Here is a 14,404-nt window from a genome sequence, read left to right on the forward strand (position 1 = left end):
ATAATTATGTAACAAAATATTTTCTGTAATAAGTCTATTAGGAGTATTTTTCAATTATTCAATATTTTAATTGCAATTATATTTCTAGCAACTTAACCATAATTGAAAAATCCAAGTTTGATTTTAAACCGAGGTATTATTAATCTTGCTATTCTCTAGTCAACAATTATTTATAAATATAGTGCGATGTTATTATGAAAAGAATAATTTAAAAAAAAATCAACCATTGCGCTTTATCGATGTATTAAGAAATAAATATCTAGTAACAATTTATCAAGACGTAACGCATGGTTTTATTTTCCTTTAGTAAATATATTAAGTATGAAACAATTCAATTAATAAAGATCACTTCGCTTCGTTATTTTCTAAAATATTTTTGCAAAATTGTAAGCAATCAAAATAGTGGCGCGAAACGAAATTTGCGTTCATAAATTTACGTCAATATTTTTTATAGATTAAAAAAATATATACTTGTGATCAAAGTTTATTGCGCAAACAAATCTAGCCACACTGTTAATATTAGAGTTTACAACATATAATCTAATTCATATCGAATAAAGTGATTGTTGGGGTCATTGTGTATCCTGGGGTAACCTGCTACCAGCGCGTCTTGACCGCCTATATATAGGGTGTTGTATATTTTCCAATATACATCTCGAACTTTTCTGGCTGGATGGAACAAGCCCTGGAAAAAAATTCATTAGTCTAAATTAAAATAGCACTTCTTATTTTGTGACGAATTGGTCCAGGTTTCAACTGACTTTAATATTTCTCTATTTTTTTCTTAATATTTATCTTAAGGAAATATTTACCACCAATTACTCCAGCCGTTATTACATCATCAAAAGTATTAAATTTAAAATACAATAGATATTATTAGAGCAAAGTAAGATGTCCTATAGTATCAAGCAGTATATTAAACATTTGGATTTGAAATTCCTAAGTCAGACATATTTTTGCACCCATTTGATAATATTTACGAATCTGATCGAGATTTCTGTGCTTGCCAATTCGAAACAAGCATTCATATAAGCCAAGATATGTATTTACCGACATACAAATTAAATGTTACGACATAGAAATTCAAACCTGTAAAGCGTATTGCAAAATTTTGATAGGTCCAAGGGCGACCCTCATTCCTTCCACAGCATCCATAAAAGCCTGTACCAGATGCGGCGAGGTCTCGAATATGTTTGGCCACACGTGGTTGAGGAGATGAACCAATGCGTCCTCACAACCAAAGCCGTATACGCCAAGCGCCATATGCTTTATAGCTGCACATGCGGTCTGTCTGTGAACTAGATCTCTGAAAATGTTAAAAAGATATTAATAGTTGTATACATGTCGCACTTTTTAAAGGTCACCCTTAAAAAATGTAATATTGATTTTTTTAAACTAAATTACATCTCTCTCTTTCACACGTAAAGAATGTTCAAATTACAGAAACAGTATTTTTTGTTAAAAGAGTTTGGGATTTCATAAATTTGGGTGAAAATGTAATATATATATACATATTTCTTCTATTCATATATGACTAGCCTCTCAACTAAACAGCGCCGTTTAACTAGCGATCTAATAAATATTCAGCTAGTTCATGAAACGGCTAGCTAGGCAAATGAGGTGGTTCAAAAACGTTTTATTATTTGCTGAGCCTGTTGAATGTTAAATTTGTTCCACATTCTGGCTTCTCAAACTCTAGGCGAAACTCTACAAATTGCTAATATGGCGTTGGCAAACCACAAATAATAATGTGAATTTAGTTGTGACTGTACTCCAACACAGCAATTTAATTTTTTTTTAATTTTTATGCCATATGTTTTATTTTATTCCACATGGTCACTCTATCGTACGAATGGCTAAGCATTAGCCAGCCAGTTCATTAAATCTTTTTCTCTATGACTGAATATCTTTGATGCCGCTAGTGCACGACTCTGTTTAGTTAAAAAGTTAGGCTTTTAATTGAACGGTATATAAAGCTAGGTTGCGACATATATATAAAAGAAATAAGATTAAGAATATGGGTCCAGAAACTAATACGATTTACTAAATACAAATTATCTTACCGATCCATTAAAGCATCTTCCAGAAGCGGACACACAGCATAAATATAATCTTTGCCCATCTCTCCGATGTACTCAAAGAGGAAAGATAACGATTTGAGCACGCCATTTTGTACGTTAAGTTCTGGAACTCGGTATTCATTCATTAGGGCTGGCAATACTGTGAATGGGGAACATGTTTCCGCCACTATAGCGATGGCTACAGTTGTGCACACCCTGTAAAGGAAATTAAGTTAAATAGATATTGTTATATGAATTATGAGAAAAATATTTTTATAGTAGTACACAATTGCATAGTAATGTATATTTTAATTAAAATTTTTAACAGGACTTAATTTTTTTATTTGAATAGTAGTGTAGTAATAGTGAACTATACAACTATAACTGAATACCAACTGAGATTCTCATACGTTACTTGACAAAATTCACGTGAAGTAAATATTTCGAATTAAATTATAATAATAAAATTAAAAATAACAAAAATAATAATTCGTAAAGTGAAATACACTTCTAGTTAATATTATGTATGCCAATAAGAATGAAAGCTTTCAGTACTTTATATTATAATCACATAAATTTATATAATGTTTAACAATATTTTGTTACAAACTCATGTATTATACATTTATTTTACAAACCAAAAATGGGATAAACAAAAATAAAGTATCTACCTGTTCTGTCTTTCCTGAACCTTCAGGTTATTAAGAAGCGTGGCCAGTACATCATGAGGTCCAATGGCCTTCGCTATATAACCAAATGTGTTGACCGTAGCTCGCCTGATGGCTTTCTTGTGAGCCTTAAGCAGTTCCAGGAGTTCAAAGCAAATTCTCATCCATTCCCTTGCAGAAACAAACTCCGGACCTCTATCGGCTATACGTCCAACGAGATCTATACAGTTCTCTTGTACCTTCTCATGTCTGTAAATAAAGATAGATTATAAAAAACGACTTCGTAACATAAAAAGCGGATTTAAAAGAGAGACGGAAAGTTCATTTTTGTTCTTGCTTCCTAGAGTTCTTCGCTCTTGTATCAATCTTATATTTTTTAATATTCGAAAAGGTTATATATAAATAAATGTTATATATATTACATTTTCGAATAGTAATATATAGATGCGTTTAATTTTGAGTTAAACGTGAATGTAACGAACATACGGGGTAGTTTAAATATTTTTTAAAGGTAAATAAAGAGAAATATATAAGAACATGTAGAACATTCGCCATTTAAGCAGAGACATTATCAAGTACTATTTACGACTGGGTTCTTCAAACATACTCATAGTAAAATATGTCTTTTTCTAAAGAACTGTCAAATTCACATAGTACAAATCAAGTTTTAGTAGTTAGTTTACGTAAGAAAAAACTAACCATTCAAAATAACCCGGCAGTCCAGGCTTTGTAGGTGTTAATACCATGTGCGGCGTATCTCACTAGCTTCAGATGAGGCTAAATGTGAAAGTTTGCACATTTTACAACCGCACTCAGAGTTATAAGTCATTTACATTTATTAAGGACTAGAATGAGTTAAAGTATCCATATACTTCCCTAAATGATTTGTTTACTAATCAGGAAACAAATTTCATTTAACATGATTTCACCATTTTTTAAATATATTTAGAATAACTGAATGGACAAACCGCGTTCAGCTGTAAAATTGGACCAAACGGACGAAATGTGAAAACAATGTCCTACATTTTCATACATTTGTTTTTTGAAGTTATACTTCTTTAGGCGCGTTGTGAAAATTTGACGAGTGTGAAATTTTACGGTTGGCGCGCACCGTGACACAATATTAACAGAATGAAGTTAGGTCTAGGTGCCATGAAAATCGATAACTATGTTCAAGTTGCATATTCTAGTAATTTTAAATTTAGAACTCGTGTTTTGTAACAGTACAATTAAACAGTGTGAATAAATAAATATTATTTTGGTGTTTTTAAATCAATTTCATATACGACGGTGATAGTATTTACTAATAATTTATTTATTTAAATAACATTTTGATTAATTTTATTATTTAGCCTTAATCACTACTGCATTTTAGTTATTTTTTTTCGATACGCCAAAGAATTATAACTTTTCACGTATGTACATATGTGCACACACTCTTTTTTTAAATTTAATACCTGTTTTTCAAAATAGGAGTCAGTCTAGGGAGAAGATCTTTAATGGGCGGCGTCATTTTAGTCATACCAATGACATTAACAATGGCTTTCAAGGCACCCAGTATGGAACCCAACACCTCCGGGTATTCCTCACCGAGGTATTCATAAAGCACTAAACCGAGATGGCCCATCAGTTTTTCCTGAAAAAAAGTTTATAGAAAGGCCTTTAAAATTAGTAAACTAAATCTTTCCAACCAAACCAAATGCTAAGTGATATTATTTTTTGTAAAAAATTTTTTTTTAATAATGATTATTAATTAAGGTTAAGGTTTACAATTCAATACCTCGATTTTGAGGTCGGGGGAGGGTAAACTTATCACCCCCAACCAATTTCAAGTACTAGAAACATTTATAACAGTAGAAAAATAAAAATAAACCAAAACATACATATAATACCTAACATTAACTGGGCCCATCGTCCTCAAAGTCATCCACATAAGCCGGTCGTTCACCAAGCAAAATTCACCAAGTTTAAAAAAAAACAAATAAAAGCACGCACATTGACGAGAAAACAACAGAAATGTAAAAAGTAACGGCTTTTTAATAATCTGCACTGTAACACTAACACACTGTTCTGGCGGATTGTTTACAAATTTATAATATTGCACAAAACATCGAAAAAAAAATTAATTAGCTTAAATTACAACTCAAGCAGCATAAATTACTCCAAATCTCACAGAGGTTTTCGAATCAAGGTCCGCTGAGACTCCTACATACTCAGTATAATCAAATTCAAGGTATTGAATATAAGATCCAACCCTTAATGAATGATACATTTTTGATATTATTATTCAATTCGAATTAATGTTTGAATTAATTAAAACAATGCATCCTATAATAAAAAATACTCGATAATTGTATTAATTATAAACGGTACAAAATTAACAAATTAATATTTTACTTTTATTAATACTCACCTCCTGACATGTCTTCATGACAACAGCGATTCGGGATATGAGATCCGCGGCTTGTTGACGCACTTTAGCTGATTTATTGTTCATTCGCCACAAGATGATACCACAGATCTGAGGCAGATATGGCTTCACCCGTTTTCCCAACTGATTTACTATTGTACCGAATCCATTTAACATAACTACATCCTGAAAGTTACAATTTTCATAAATTACAATTCATTTATCTTTTATACTAATAAAAGGTACTTATTTTTATATTTCTTTATTTAGACTAGATATTCAGGGGTTGAATCGAACATATAGTTATAAGATATTTATTTTGCTGTTTGGTTCTTTTCTACCATATACTACAGATTTTATTAAATATTCACTTGTGTGTCTTATAATTAGTAAGGTAACATAGTTTTTGCTCTGTCAGAAATAAATATACAAAGTAGAATTATTGTTAGGTGCTGCAACAATAGTATACAAATACACACATAATATGTAAATCAAAAACACTCAGATGAAATTAAACTCCAAAAAAGGATTAGGATAAATATGCCAAGACATATTATTTACAAGGTTCGTCATTATCAACTAAACTACGACCGTATGTGACTGACATATAAAAATAAATTAATTATTTTTTTTCTTAAATAATGATTACATTACATTACATTATACAACTTAGTTCTAATAACGCTTTTTCAATAAGGAATTCAATAAATTTTTCTCATAAGAGGCCGTTCAAGTATTACCTAAGCAGATTTACTGCAATTTATCTCCCCCCCACCCCAGCCTTATGTATGTAGCAGATAAAACTATTACTTCTTTATAAGAATCCTCGAAAATGCAATACGTTTTCAAGCATAGACAATGTGTGGATATTAAACGACGTAAACGTACGTTGATTGATTTCGATTGAATACTTGAAAGACCCCAAATATATCCTATTATTATTTTCTATAAACCTTGAAATGACAAAAAAATATATAATACCTCAGTTGTCTGTTCTTGGAATGCATAAAGGATGCCATCAATGAGGGCTTCTTCAAGTTTCGAGTCAATATCAGCGGCACCCAAATTGGCAAGTATCTTTTCTATCGACTCCATTACCATCTTTCTGTACTGTTCATTGTCATCTTTTAAATCGTCCACAATTCTGTTTATGATCTCTGAAGCTCCAACCTAAAATGAAATATATTTAAATAGCAATATAGTATAATATGTAGCTATCTAAATTAAGACAATCCGTAATTGTAAAATAATATACTGGTTTCAATAAAAAGTATTTCTTTTAAAAGTATTAGCACGCACTAATCAATCATGAGGAAACCAGTTTAAAATGTATAAATCAATTAAAATAAAAAAAATTAAGCAGCACTATACAAGTATACAAAATAATAAGAGTCAACCTGTTAAGTCAGTTAAAGTTAGTAAACGGACATATTTTTTTTTTCAACAAAATAATTTTTCATCTAACCATTATTTTATACAGATTCCTATGATCTTCAGTTATTTTTTTGCATCAATAATGAATTACCTTGTTTGCGATCTCAACAGTGGTATCAACAAGTTGGCGATAGTTCCTGCGATCGAGGGCCATGCGATGGTTCCAGAAGTGTTTGAAGAAATGCGGTAATATCTCGTCCATAATGTACTGTGGCTCCACACCATCCGTACCACAACATTGTTTCACTACCTAAAATATATTTATTTGATTAAAATTGCCGACATACACAAACAATTTATATAAATCACAATTATGTATTGTAGGCCCAGTATCGAACAAACCAACATCTCTGTGCCTTTTTCAACAAGATTTCTTTTAATGTTTTATTAAATAGTGGTTGCCTGGAAGAAATCGCTCAAAAGCGATAAGGCCGCCAGTTGCCTTACTTTTCATTTAACTATGTTCAATTTTTATATTGTAATGTAATGAAGTGTTAATATATAAATATAAATTAAAAATTATTATAATAAACGGGGCGAACAATACAGCTTAATGAAAATTGAAAATGTCGGGAAATGACTTGAATAATTTCCTTTATTTTGAGGAAATAAATTTTTTTGAACCATATCATTTTTTTTAATGTTTAACTTTACCTTGAGTACAATTTTCTTCATTTCTTCATCAGGAGACTGGAACTCACGGATAAGGATAAGCATCACTTCCCTTGTATAATAGTTGGCGTACTCGGCGTCCATGAGGGGTATCAGGTACCCAATTGCCTTTAAGAAAGCTGCCAGACCCTTGCCTCTATGTGTTCTGATACCCTTCCAAAGGGGTTTTAGTACAGAGTCAAAGGACTCAATACCGTATGGTGTGGCTGCTTCGGCTAAAGCGGCACTTGCCAAGGCTGTGATTGTACGCACTTTCTGCTGCTCATCCACCAAGCCTTTTAAAATAAAGATAAGATTTAGTTAATACATATACATAATATGGAATAAAAAATTGGTAGTAACAGTTTTTTTTTCATATACAGAAAATTAATGTTAATTCAAGGAATGATTAAATATTACAGACAGTTTTTAATAGTTTTAAATAAATCTCCATAAAAGTAAATAAAATCTTTTATTAAATTTTTAGTGTCCCATGTGGCAATCCTATAGGCTATAACAGACTTCAAAAATACAATACTACTGAAATTACTTTCTTACTAGACTGTAAATATATTACTTACCATGTTCAATGATCTCCACAAGTGATTTAAGATGTGGGAGGATGGCACATCCCATTAATATAGCAATTTGCTGCACAATCTTAATACCAGTGTGTCTCGCTTGCCAAGATTTCTTTGATCTACACACAGCTTTCAAGAAAGGCAATAGAGATGGAATGCCTGAAAAGGTGAATGAAATATTAAATTTCTTAAAATAAGTTAAAACTGAGCTTAAGCTATTTTAGCCCATAAATCCACTAGATTCATCATATTCATACGGTTCTTGCCTTATGCTTCGTTGCACTGTTACACGATTTTAAAAGGCAAAAATGTAATATTATTTCGTAAACCTGTTTAAAAAAAATGCATCAATACCGATTTCAAACACTACTAAAACGATTTTGATAAAACTTGGTTACCTAAGTTGAAATATACCATATTCAATATAAATTATTGTTCCACAATCCTCATTCCAACAAAATATACAGCTAAAGAAAATCTACTTTTTTTAATATCGGTTAATAAAATTTAATACTTACCCAACGCTGAAGCGACTACAGCAAAGGCTCTTGCAGTTGTGTTCCGTACATATTCATCAATGTTGTCAATATCAGGCCTCATAGTGGAGATCATGGTGGCCAGTCCGGCAGCCTTGGCCAAGTTGGATATAATCTCACGACCTTCCACACGTGCATAGTAGTCTTCATCAATCAGAAGAGGCTCTATCACCACCAATATCTGTGGAAAATAAAAAAAATGTATTCTGAAGCCAATGAAAATACAAAGGGAGGGGAAGGGGAAACAGGGAACAATTCCCTCAATACTGTTCCGTCCTTGGTCCAATTTAACTTTAGTATCTAGTATTAGTAGCTCTAAAGATATTAGAATAAAATCATTTTATACTTAAGAAAAACAGTTTAATGCTTATGTTGACTTAGCTGCATCACATCACATTTCCAAGTTGGACTTAACATTAACTTTGCAGAATTCACGATGTTTAAATGTTTTCAGGTTTCTTTTAATTTATTTGTATTAAGTATCTTGGAATGTTTTTGAAGTGAAACTTCTTTAGGCGCATAAGGGTAAAATTATGATGGACCGTCAGGAAGATGTGCAGCGTTTATATCGAGATAAAGGGAGAGAGCGATTGAGACCGATTAAGAGAGCGAGAGAGTGAGAAAGCGAGATTGAGAAAAAATACACGCTATTGGTTGATGTATTCGTTAGTAGTTTACATACCTACGTACATATTACAATTTTAGATGGCTATTCTGTCGCATAACGTCTTGTGCAGTAAATGCAGGTTATTTATTTCATTATATTATAATTAGCTCATATACAGTGTGTAAGTGTGAATATAGAAATACAAAATTAAATAAAAATTAATAAATGTATTTGGATGCATGTCCTTTCAGTGTAAGACGTAAAAATATTATTACCTTATGAACGTAGGGTCTGACTAAATCGTCCAACTTATACAAAATACGATCGATAACTTTGACAAGCAAGTGTCGCTCTTGGTCTTCCAGTGTAGGGCTCATGAGAAGTGGCAATATTTGGTTGAAGAGTGGCCCAGCACCGAAGTCACGGGCTTTGTCTGTTATCTGTCTCAGAGCAGCCTTACACATTGGCGGCGTTCCGTTCTGAAAGATGACATAATATTACTTATTATATTTTTTTAAATAATTCTTTTTTAAGAATTTATTTAAGTATTAATTTTGAAAAAGCAAAAACGTAGAAAATATTGTCGTACTTATATTCAACAATTATTCAATAACCTAAAAATAAACATTGTTACTTATATTAATTTACATTAATAATTCAACATTTCATAATCAAGCTATTTAGTGAACCATTCGAGTCGGTATACCTTGATCTTGAGCAACAGTTTCATGATCTTTCTCTCCTTGAGCTCCTCGGGCGAGAGCGTGTCTTCATCGACATCAACGAGCAGCTTGTCGAAGTACTGAGCGTCCTCGGGCTTCATGAAGGGCAGCTGCTGCGAGCCCTTGGGCTGCGGGTCGAGCAGACGCGCCGCGGCAGCTGCCGAGCCGCCGGCTTCCTCCGTCTGCATGAAAAAGCCGATTGGGGTACCAGCCAACGGTGTAGGCGTCGCGGTAAGCTTTCTGGCCGGCGTCCGTATCGGGACGTAACCTGGGCAACAATTGGACACGTCAGACTCACGCCCGTCGGAACCGTATGCTGTGACGGTTGGCAAAAAAGGGTTATTTAAGTGAATTTACAAAAGCCTTTTTTGCCAAACGCTATAATCGTGGTACAGCGTAGGGTTTCCGACGTCACTACATTTGTCATCATTCATCTGAAAGAAAAATTTCTTATTTAATATAGATGTAAAGTTCGAATGGAATAGTACATGTATTTAAAGAACACCATGTAGGTTATCCTGACGAGTTCGGAGGCTTTTACATGTACCCTGAAATAAATTTTTGGTTCAATTACTAACTGTTCGATAAGTACTTTTACTTAAAAAACTCAAAATAAACGCGATCCCTCAAATTGATATGTACTCACCGGCCGGAGGAGGCAAAACCTTGTACCCAGGTGGGAACATGGCATCGAGCTCTTCATCAGTGTAAGGTCTGTTGCGCTCGTCTATTTCTTTCTCCCAGCGGTAAGCTTGGAGTTGTTCCGGAGTCATGGCCGCGATGTGGCCGGGCGTAGGCGTAGCCATAGCCATAGCCTTCACACCCACAGGCGTCGACTGGAATAAACAGAATAATAAATAAAAAAATATTTCTGAATGTAAAATTACTTTCATTTCTATCAACATTTTTTTTGAATGGTGTTGCCAAAATAAACGTGTCGTGGTATTTAAATGAAAATAGGGTAAAAACTGCATATGTTCAGTGCTATATTTTAAGGTTATTGTTACTTACACCACCAGGGGTGAACACCGGTGTATGCGATCCCGGGGTAGGGGTGCCGTGGGCAGGTGTTGCGTGGGATGGCGTAGCATGTGTGGGTGTCGCGTGAGATGGGGTGGGTGTGGCCGGGGCTGGTGTGGCTCCTGGCGTCTCGTCCCATCGAGACCGTCTCTTTGTACCGGGCGTTGGAGTCTCTTGTATCGTATCAACGCCAGTGCCACGATCAGTACGAGGTGTTTCAGCCCAACCGCTGCTGTGTCCGGGAGTTTCTATTGGGAATTTTATAAATTAAAGATTATGTTTAAAAGTTAAGAAAAAATCTACTATTAGAATAAAAAATAAATAATTTTTTTATAAATTAAAGATTATGTTTAAAAGTTAAGAGAAAATCTACTATTAGAATAAAAAATAAATATTTTTTTTATAAATTAAAGATTAAGTTTTAAAAATTATTTTTGTAAAAAAATAACTTACCCCTGTCAGTTTTGGGCGTTTCATCCCACCGGTTTCGCCGAGAGGCGTGATGAGCCGGCGTTTCTCTACCGGGTGTGGCATGCCCAGGTGTAGCATGACCGGGTGTCGCATCCCACACACGAGCTGATGGTGTCGCACCGGGTGTCTCACCCCCTCGACCACCTCCGCCAGGGGTCTCTTCCCAACCACCACGCTGTAACCAGACACACATTATTGTTACATAAAACCAGACTGTTAATTTCTAATATGTACAAAATTGAAGTAAAATTTGAAATCCATATTTGATATTTGAAAATTTTAATAGTTTTCTTTTCTTCTCTTGACTATAAATCAATGAGTCTTATCTATGTTTTTTTTTTACAAACTTATTATGGATGGATAATATAACATGGACTTAAGTTCCAATCTACATCTATATCCATTCAAGTCATTTAATACATATAATATCAAAATTATCTTGTCAATTGAATCAAGTAATAAATATCATGGTAACTTTGTACTTGTTAAAATTAGATTTAAAACAGATAATTCATCAAACTTAAGTTCTCTTTCACACATTCCTTCCATTCATTCAAACAATGTATTAAAACTTATATGCAGATGCCTCAAAAGTTTATATGCGTATGCTAAAATCTGTTAAAAATAGTTGTGTGGTAACATTTAATGCATGCATTGAACCCTCATCAGCAAAATAACATAATTTTGGTTAACACCTAATAATGTGTGCAAAAGAAGATTGGTGACGCATTTGTTTCGTTTGTCTTATAAGAGGCCAAAGACTTAAAATATACTAATATCTCATATAGCCATATGATTTTAAAAATGAACAAACCTCATTTTCCCATGATGGTGTTGCTTGTGAACTGGGAGTGGCGGATGCAACTGTCTTCTTAACTGAAGGGGTATCTTCAGTACTTTGGTCCCATCTTCCTTTACGTTTAGCTGCTGGTTTTGCAGCTTCACCATTGGCTTGTGCTACTGGTTTTAAAGTACCTTCTCGAGCTCTTTCAATCAGTTTTTTCCGCAACTAATTAACAAATTTTTTTTTATTAATATTAAAAAAAAATACACTTCATAAGAATTTATATTAAACAGTAAAACAATATAATATTTTATGTAATGTTTATGCATCACTTACTTCTGTCTCTTCAGCTCTGAGATACTGCTCCTTCATAATTTCTGTGTAAGTCCTAGATCCAACATCAGGAGTCTTACCCCCTATAAAATACACAAATGCAATATTAATGAATGATACAGCACAATTAACAAATTTATCGAAAGTTTAAATTTAAAATTAAAGCTTCAAATTTTTTAAGATATTCTAGATAAAATACTTTATAACCTTCAGCAAAGGGATCCACTCTCTCTGGAGAAATTATCATCCTTCTCCTTTTCTGGCGATATTCATCCTCCCTATCAGCAATTGTTGGTCGTCTTTTTTCAGCAAATGGATCATAATCTTTGTCACTCTGTAATACAATATTTAAAATTAAGTAATACCATATAGGCTGTACCAACTCAAAAGAGATGCATAGGATAACAAATGAAAATATGGGTTTCACTGGGGTTAAAACTCTTATAGAGTGACAGTTTACAGTTGTCATTTCTCAGTAGCCACATGGAAATCTGATGGCGGCTTAGCAAAGGACAGATAGAACATATCACATGTTGCTCGAGATGAAGAAAAAATTATAGATATAGAGGAAGCGTTTTTTTTATCCTGAATGGGATTATACAAAACTCAAGTACTAAAACTGGAACACTAGCTTTAAGTTTTAGAACTCATACTAACATGACTAATACATATACTAAGAAATGTAAACAATGAATTATGGTATAGTATTATTATTATTATAAAGCTTTAATTAAAATTTAAATAAAATTAATATTATTAATTTATACTTTATACTTATTATACAAATTAATATGGCTTAAGTGATTTAAAAAAAATATTCCTTTTTAAAAATTTAGACATTACAAATTAAAACAGCAAGTTAACACAAATGAATATTGATTGTTCTTTAAAAGTTGTAGTCTCCTAACCAGCAATTTTCTACATATTGTTATCATTACATGATCTATATAATAAAATTGTTTTTTTTAATTCAGTGCAATCCTGCACAAGACCTTTGCAAATGCCATATGGCATATCTAACAATTAACATACATCTTAGAACAGCAAGTGTAATTAACCTAGCCTTACCTGTGCAATGTCATTTAGTAATGAGGCAGGAGCTGTGTATCCTGGTCTTTTTTGACTTATAGGAACATTTTCAACATCCTCATCTTCATTTTCATCATTAGCAGCAATTGATGTTACATAGCCCTCATACCTGGATTTTCCTGTCTGACCAGAGCTATCATATATATCACTGTCATAGTATGTGTCTGCTAAAGATACACCTTTCCCCGAACCATTTTCAGGTAATTCATTTTTCTTTGCTTGAATTTCTCTTATTTGAGCCTCAATAGCTGAAAATAAACAAGAATAGAAATTTTGAATTTCTATAAATTTCCCATACATTTGTCGTTTAATATTACACAAATATAACATAAACTACCTGATACTGCACGGGAAATAAAACATTCAGTTTACAAGAATACTTTTAGTAAAATATATTAGGTTATATTTTATACCAATATTAAAAATGGCTGGCAGGAGTGGGTGAGGCCAATAATAATAGAAAAGGGTTACCTTCATGAGTTCTCGGTATTTTATCCATTATGATCTTCCTATATCTTCTAAATTCATCTATGCGCTTAAAATATTTTCTATATTAATAATATAAGTCTTACAATAAGCCGAAAATCTTAATCACAATTAATTAGACATAGTATTTAGTACACGAAATAAACCATAGAGCGTATAAGTGTTTAGCTAGAGTCCGCGCCACCACTCATTGCCGATGGACGCGGCGCTAGTGTGGTGTACTAAGATGTTGCTAGTGCTAGACGAATTTTACCCCAACATAACATAAATAAGGCATAGATAAAAATTAAGATTTATAAAAAAAAATTATGGACTTTTCATCAATGTTTAATTCATTACCAGATTTTTTTATAATAAGTATGGTCATCGTGATTTAGTTCCATAATATCAGGATCGCTATCAGATGTGTCTTGAATTTCACTATCACTGAATGAAACAAACTAAACCACCAGATCTAGTGGAATATCCACTAAGTTGGCAACACTGGGCGGAGATGTCTAATTTAGTTCCAGGGTTCCCGTCGGCAATGAGTCGTGGCGCGGACTATAAAAC

The 14,404-nt window shown here is 33.0% G+C and overlaps 1 protein-coding gene across 1 annotated transcript; it reads right to left on the minus strand.

Moving 5' to 3' along the window:
* Positions 1-468: 468 nt before the first annotated feature.
* LOC110992683 (splicing factor 3B subunit 1) lies at positions 469-14,401 on the minus strand. The gene is made up of 21 exons (XM_022258598.2): positions 13,838-14,401; positions 13,346-13,614; positions 12,485-12,611; positions 12,281-12,360; positions 11,975-12,169; positions 11,143-11,335; positions 10,681-10,937; positions 10,316-10,505; positions 9,654-9,937; positions 9,223-9,426; positions 8,323-8,521; positions 7,805-7,963; positions 7,227-7,519; positions 6,664-6,822; positions 6,120-6,308; positions 5,142-5,324; positions 4,186-4,364; positions 2,732-2,977; positions 2,064-2,276; positions 1,090-1,306; positions 469-685 (listed from the first exon to the last, which is right to left on the minus strand). Exons 1-21 carry the CDS (start codon positions 13,863-13,865, stop codon positions 527-529), a joined length of 4,023 nt encoding a protein of 1,340 aa, XP_022114290.1. The 5' UTR covers positions 13,866-14,401; the 3' UTR covers positions 469-526.
* Positions 14,402-14,404: the final 3 nt, after the last annotated feature.

The sequence above is a fragment of the Pieris rapae genome, chromosome 7 (assembly GCF_905147795.1).
Source record: "Pieris rapae chromosome 7, ilPieRapa1.1, whole genome shotgun sequence".
Lineage (NCBI taxonomy): Eukaryota > Metazoa > Arthropoda > Insecta > Lepidoptera > Pieridae > Pieris > Pieris rapae.

Bases quoted from the DNA above. Each gene is read 5' to 3' on its own strand.
- LOC110992683 (XM_022258598.2), bottom strand. From the start codon at position 13,865: ATGGATAAAATACCGAGAACTCATGAAG. The intron at 5,325-6,119 runs GTATTATATATT...TGTAACTTTCAG, and splicing joins TCCAAGAACAGACAACTGAG to GATGTAGTTATGTTAAATGG. The intron at 2,277-2,731 runs GTAGATACTTTA...TTTCCTTTACAG, and splicing joins GTTCAGGAAAGACAGAACAG to GGTGTGCACAACTGTAGCCA.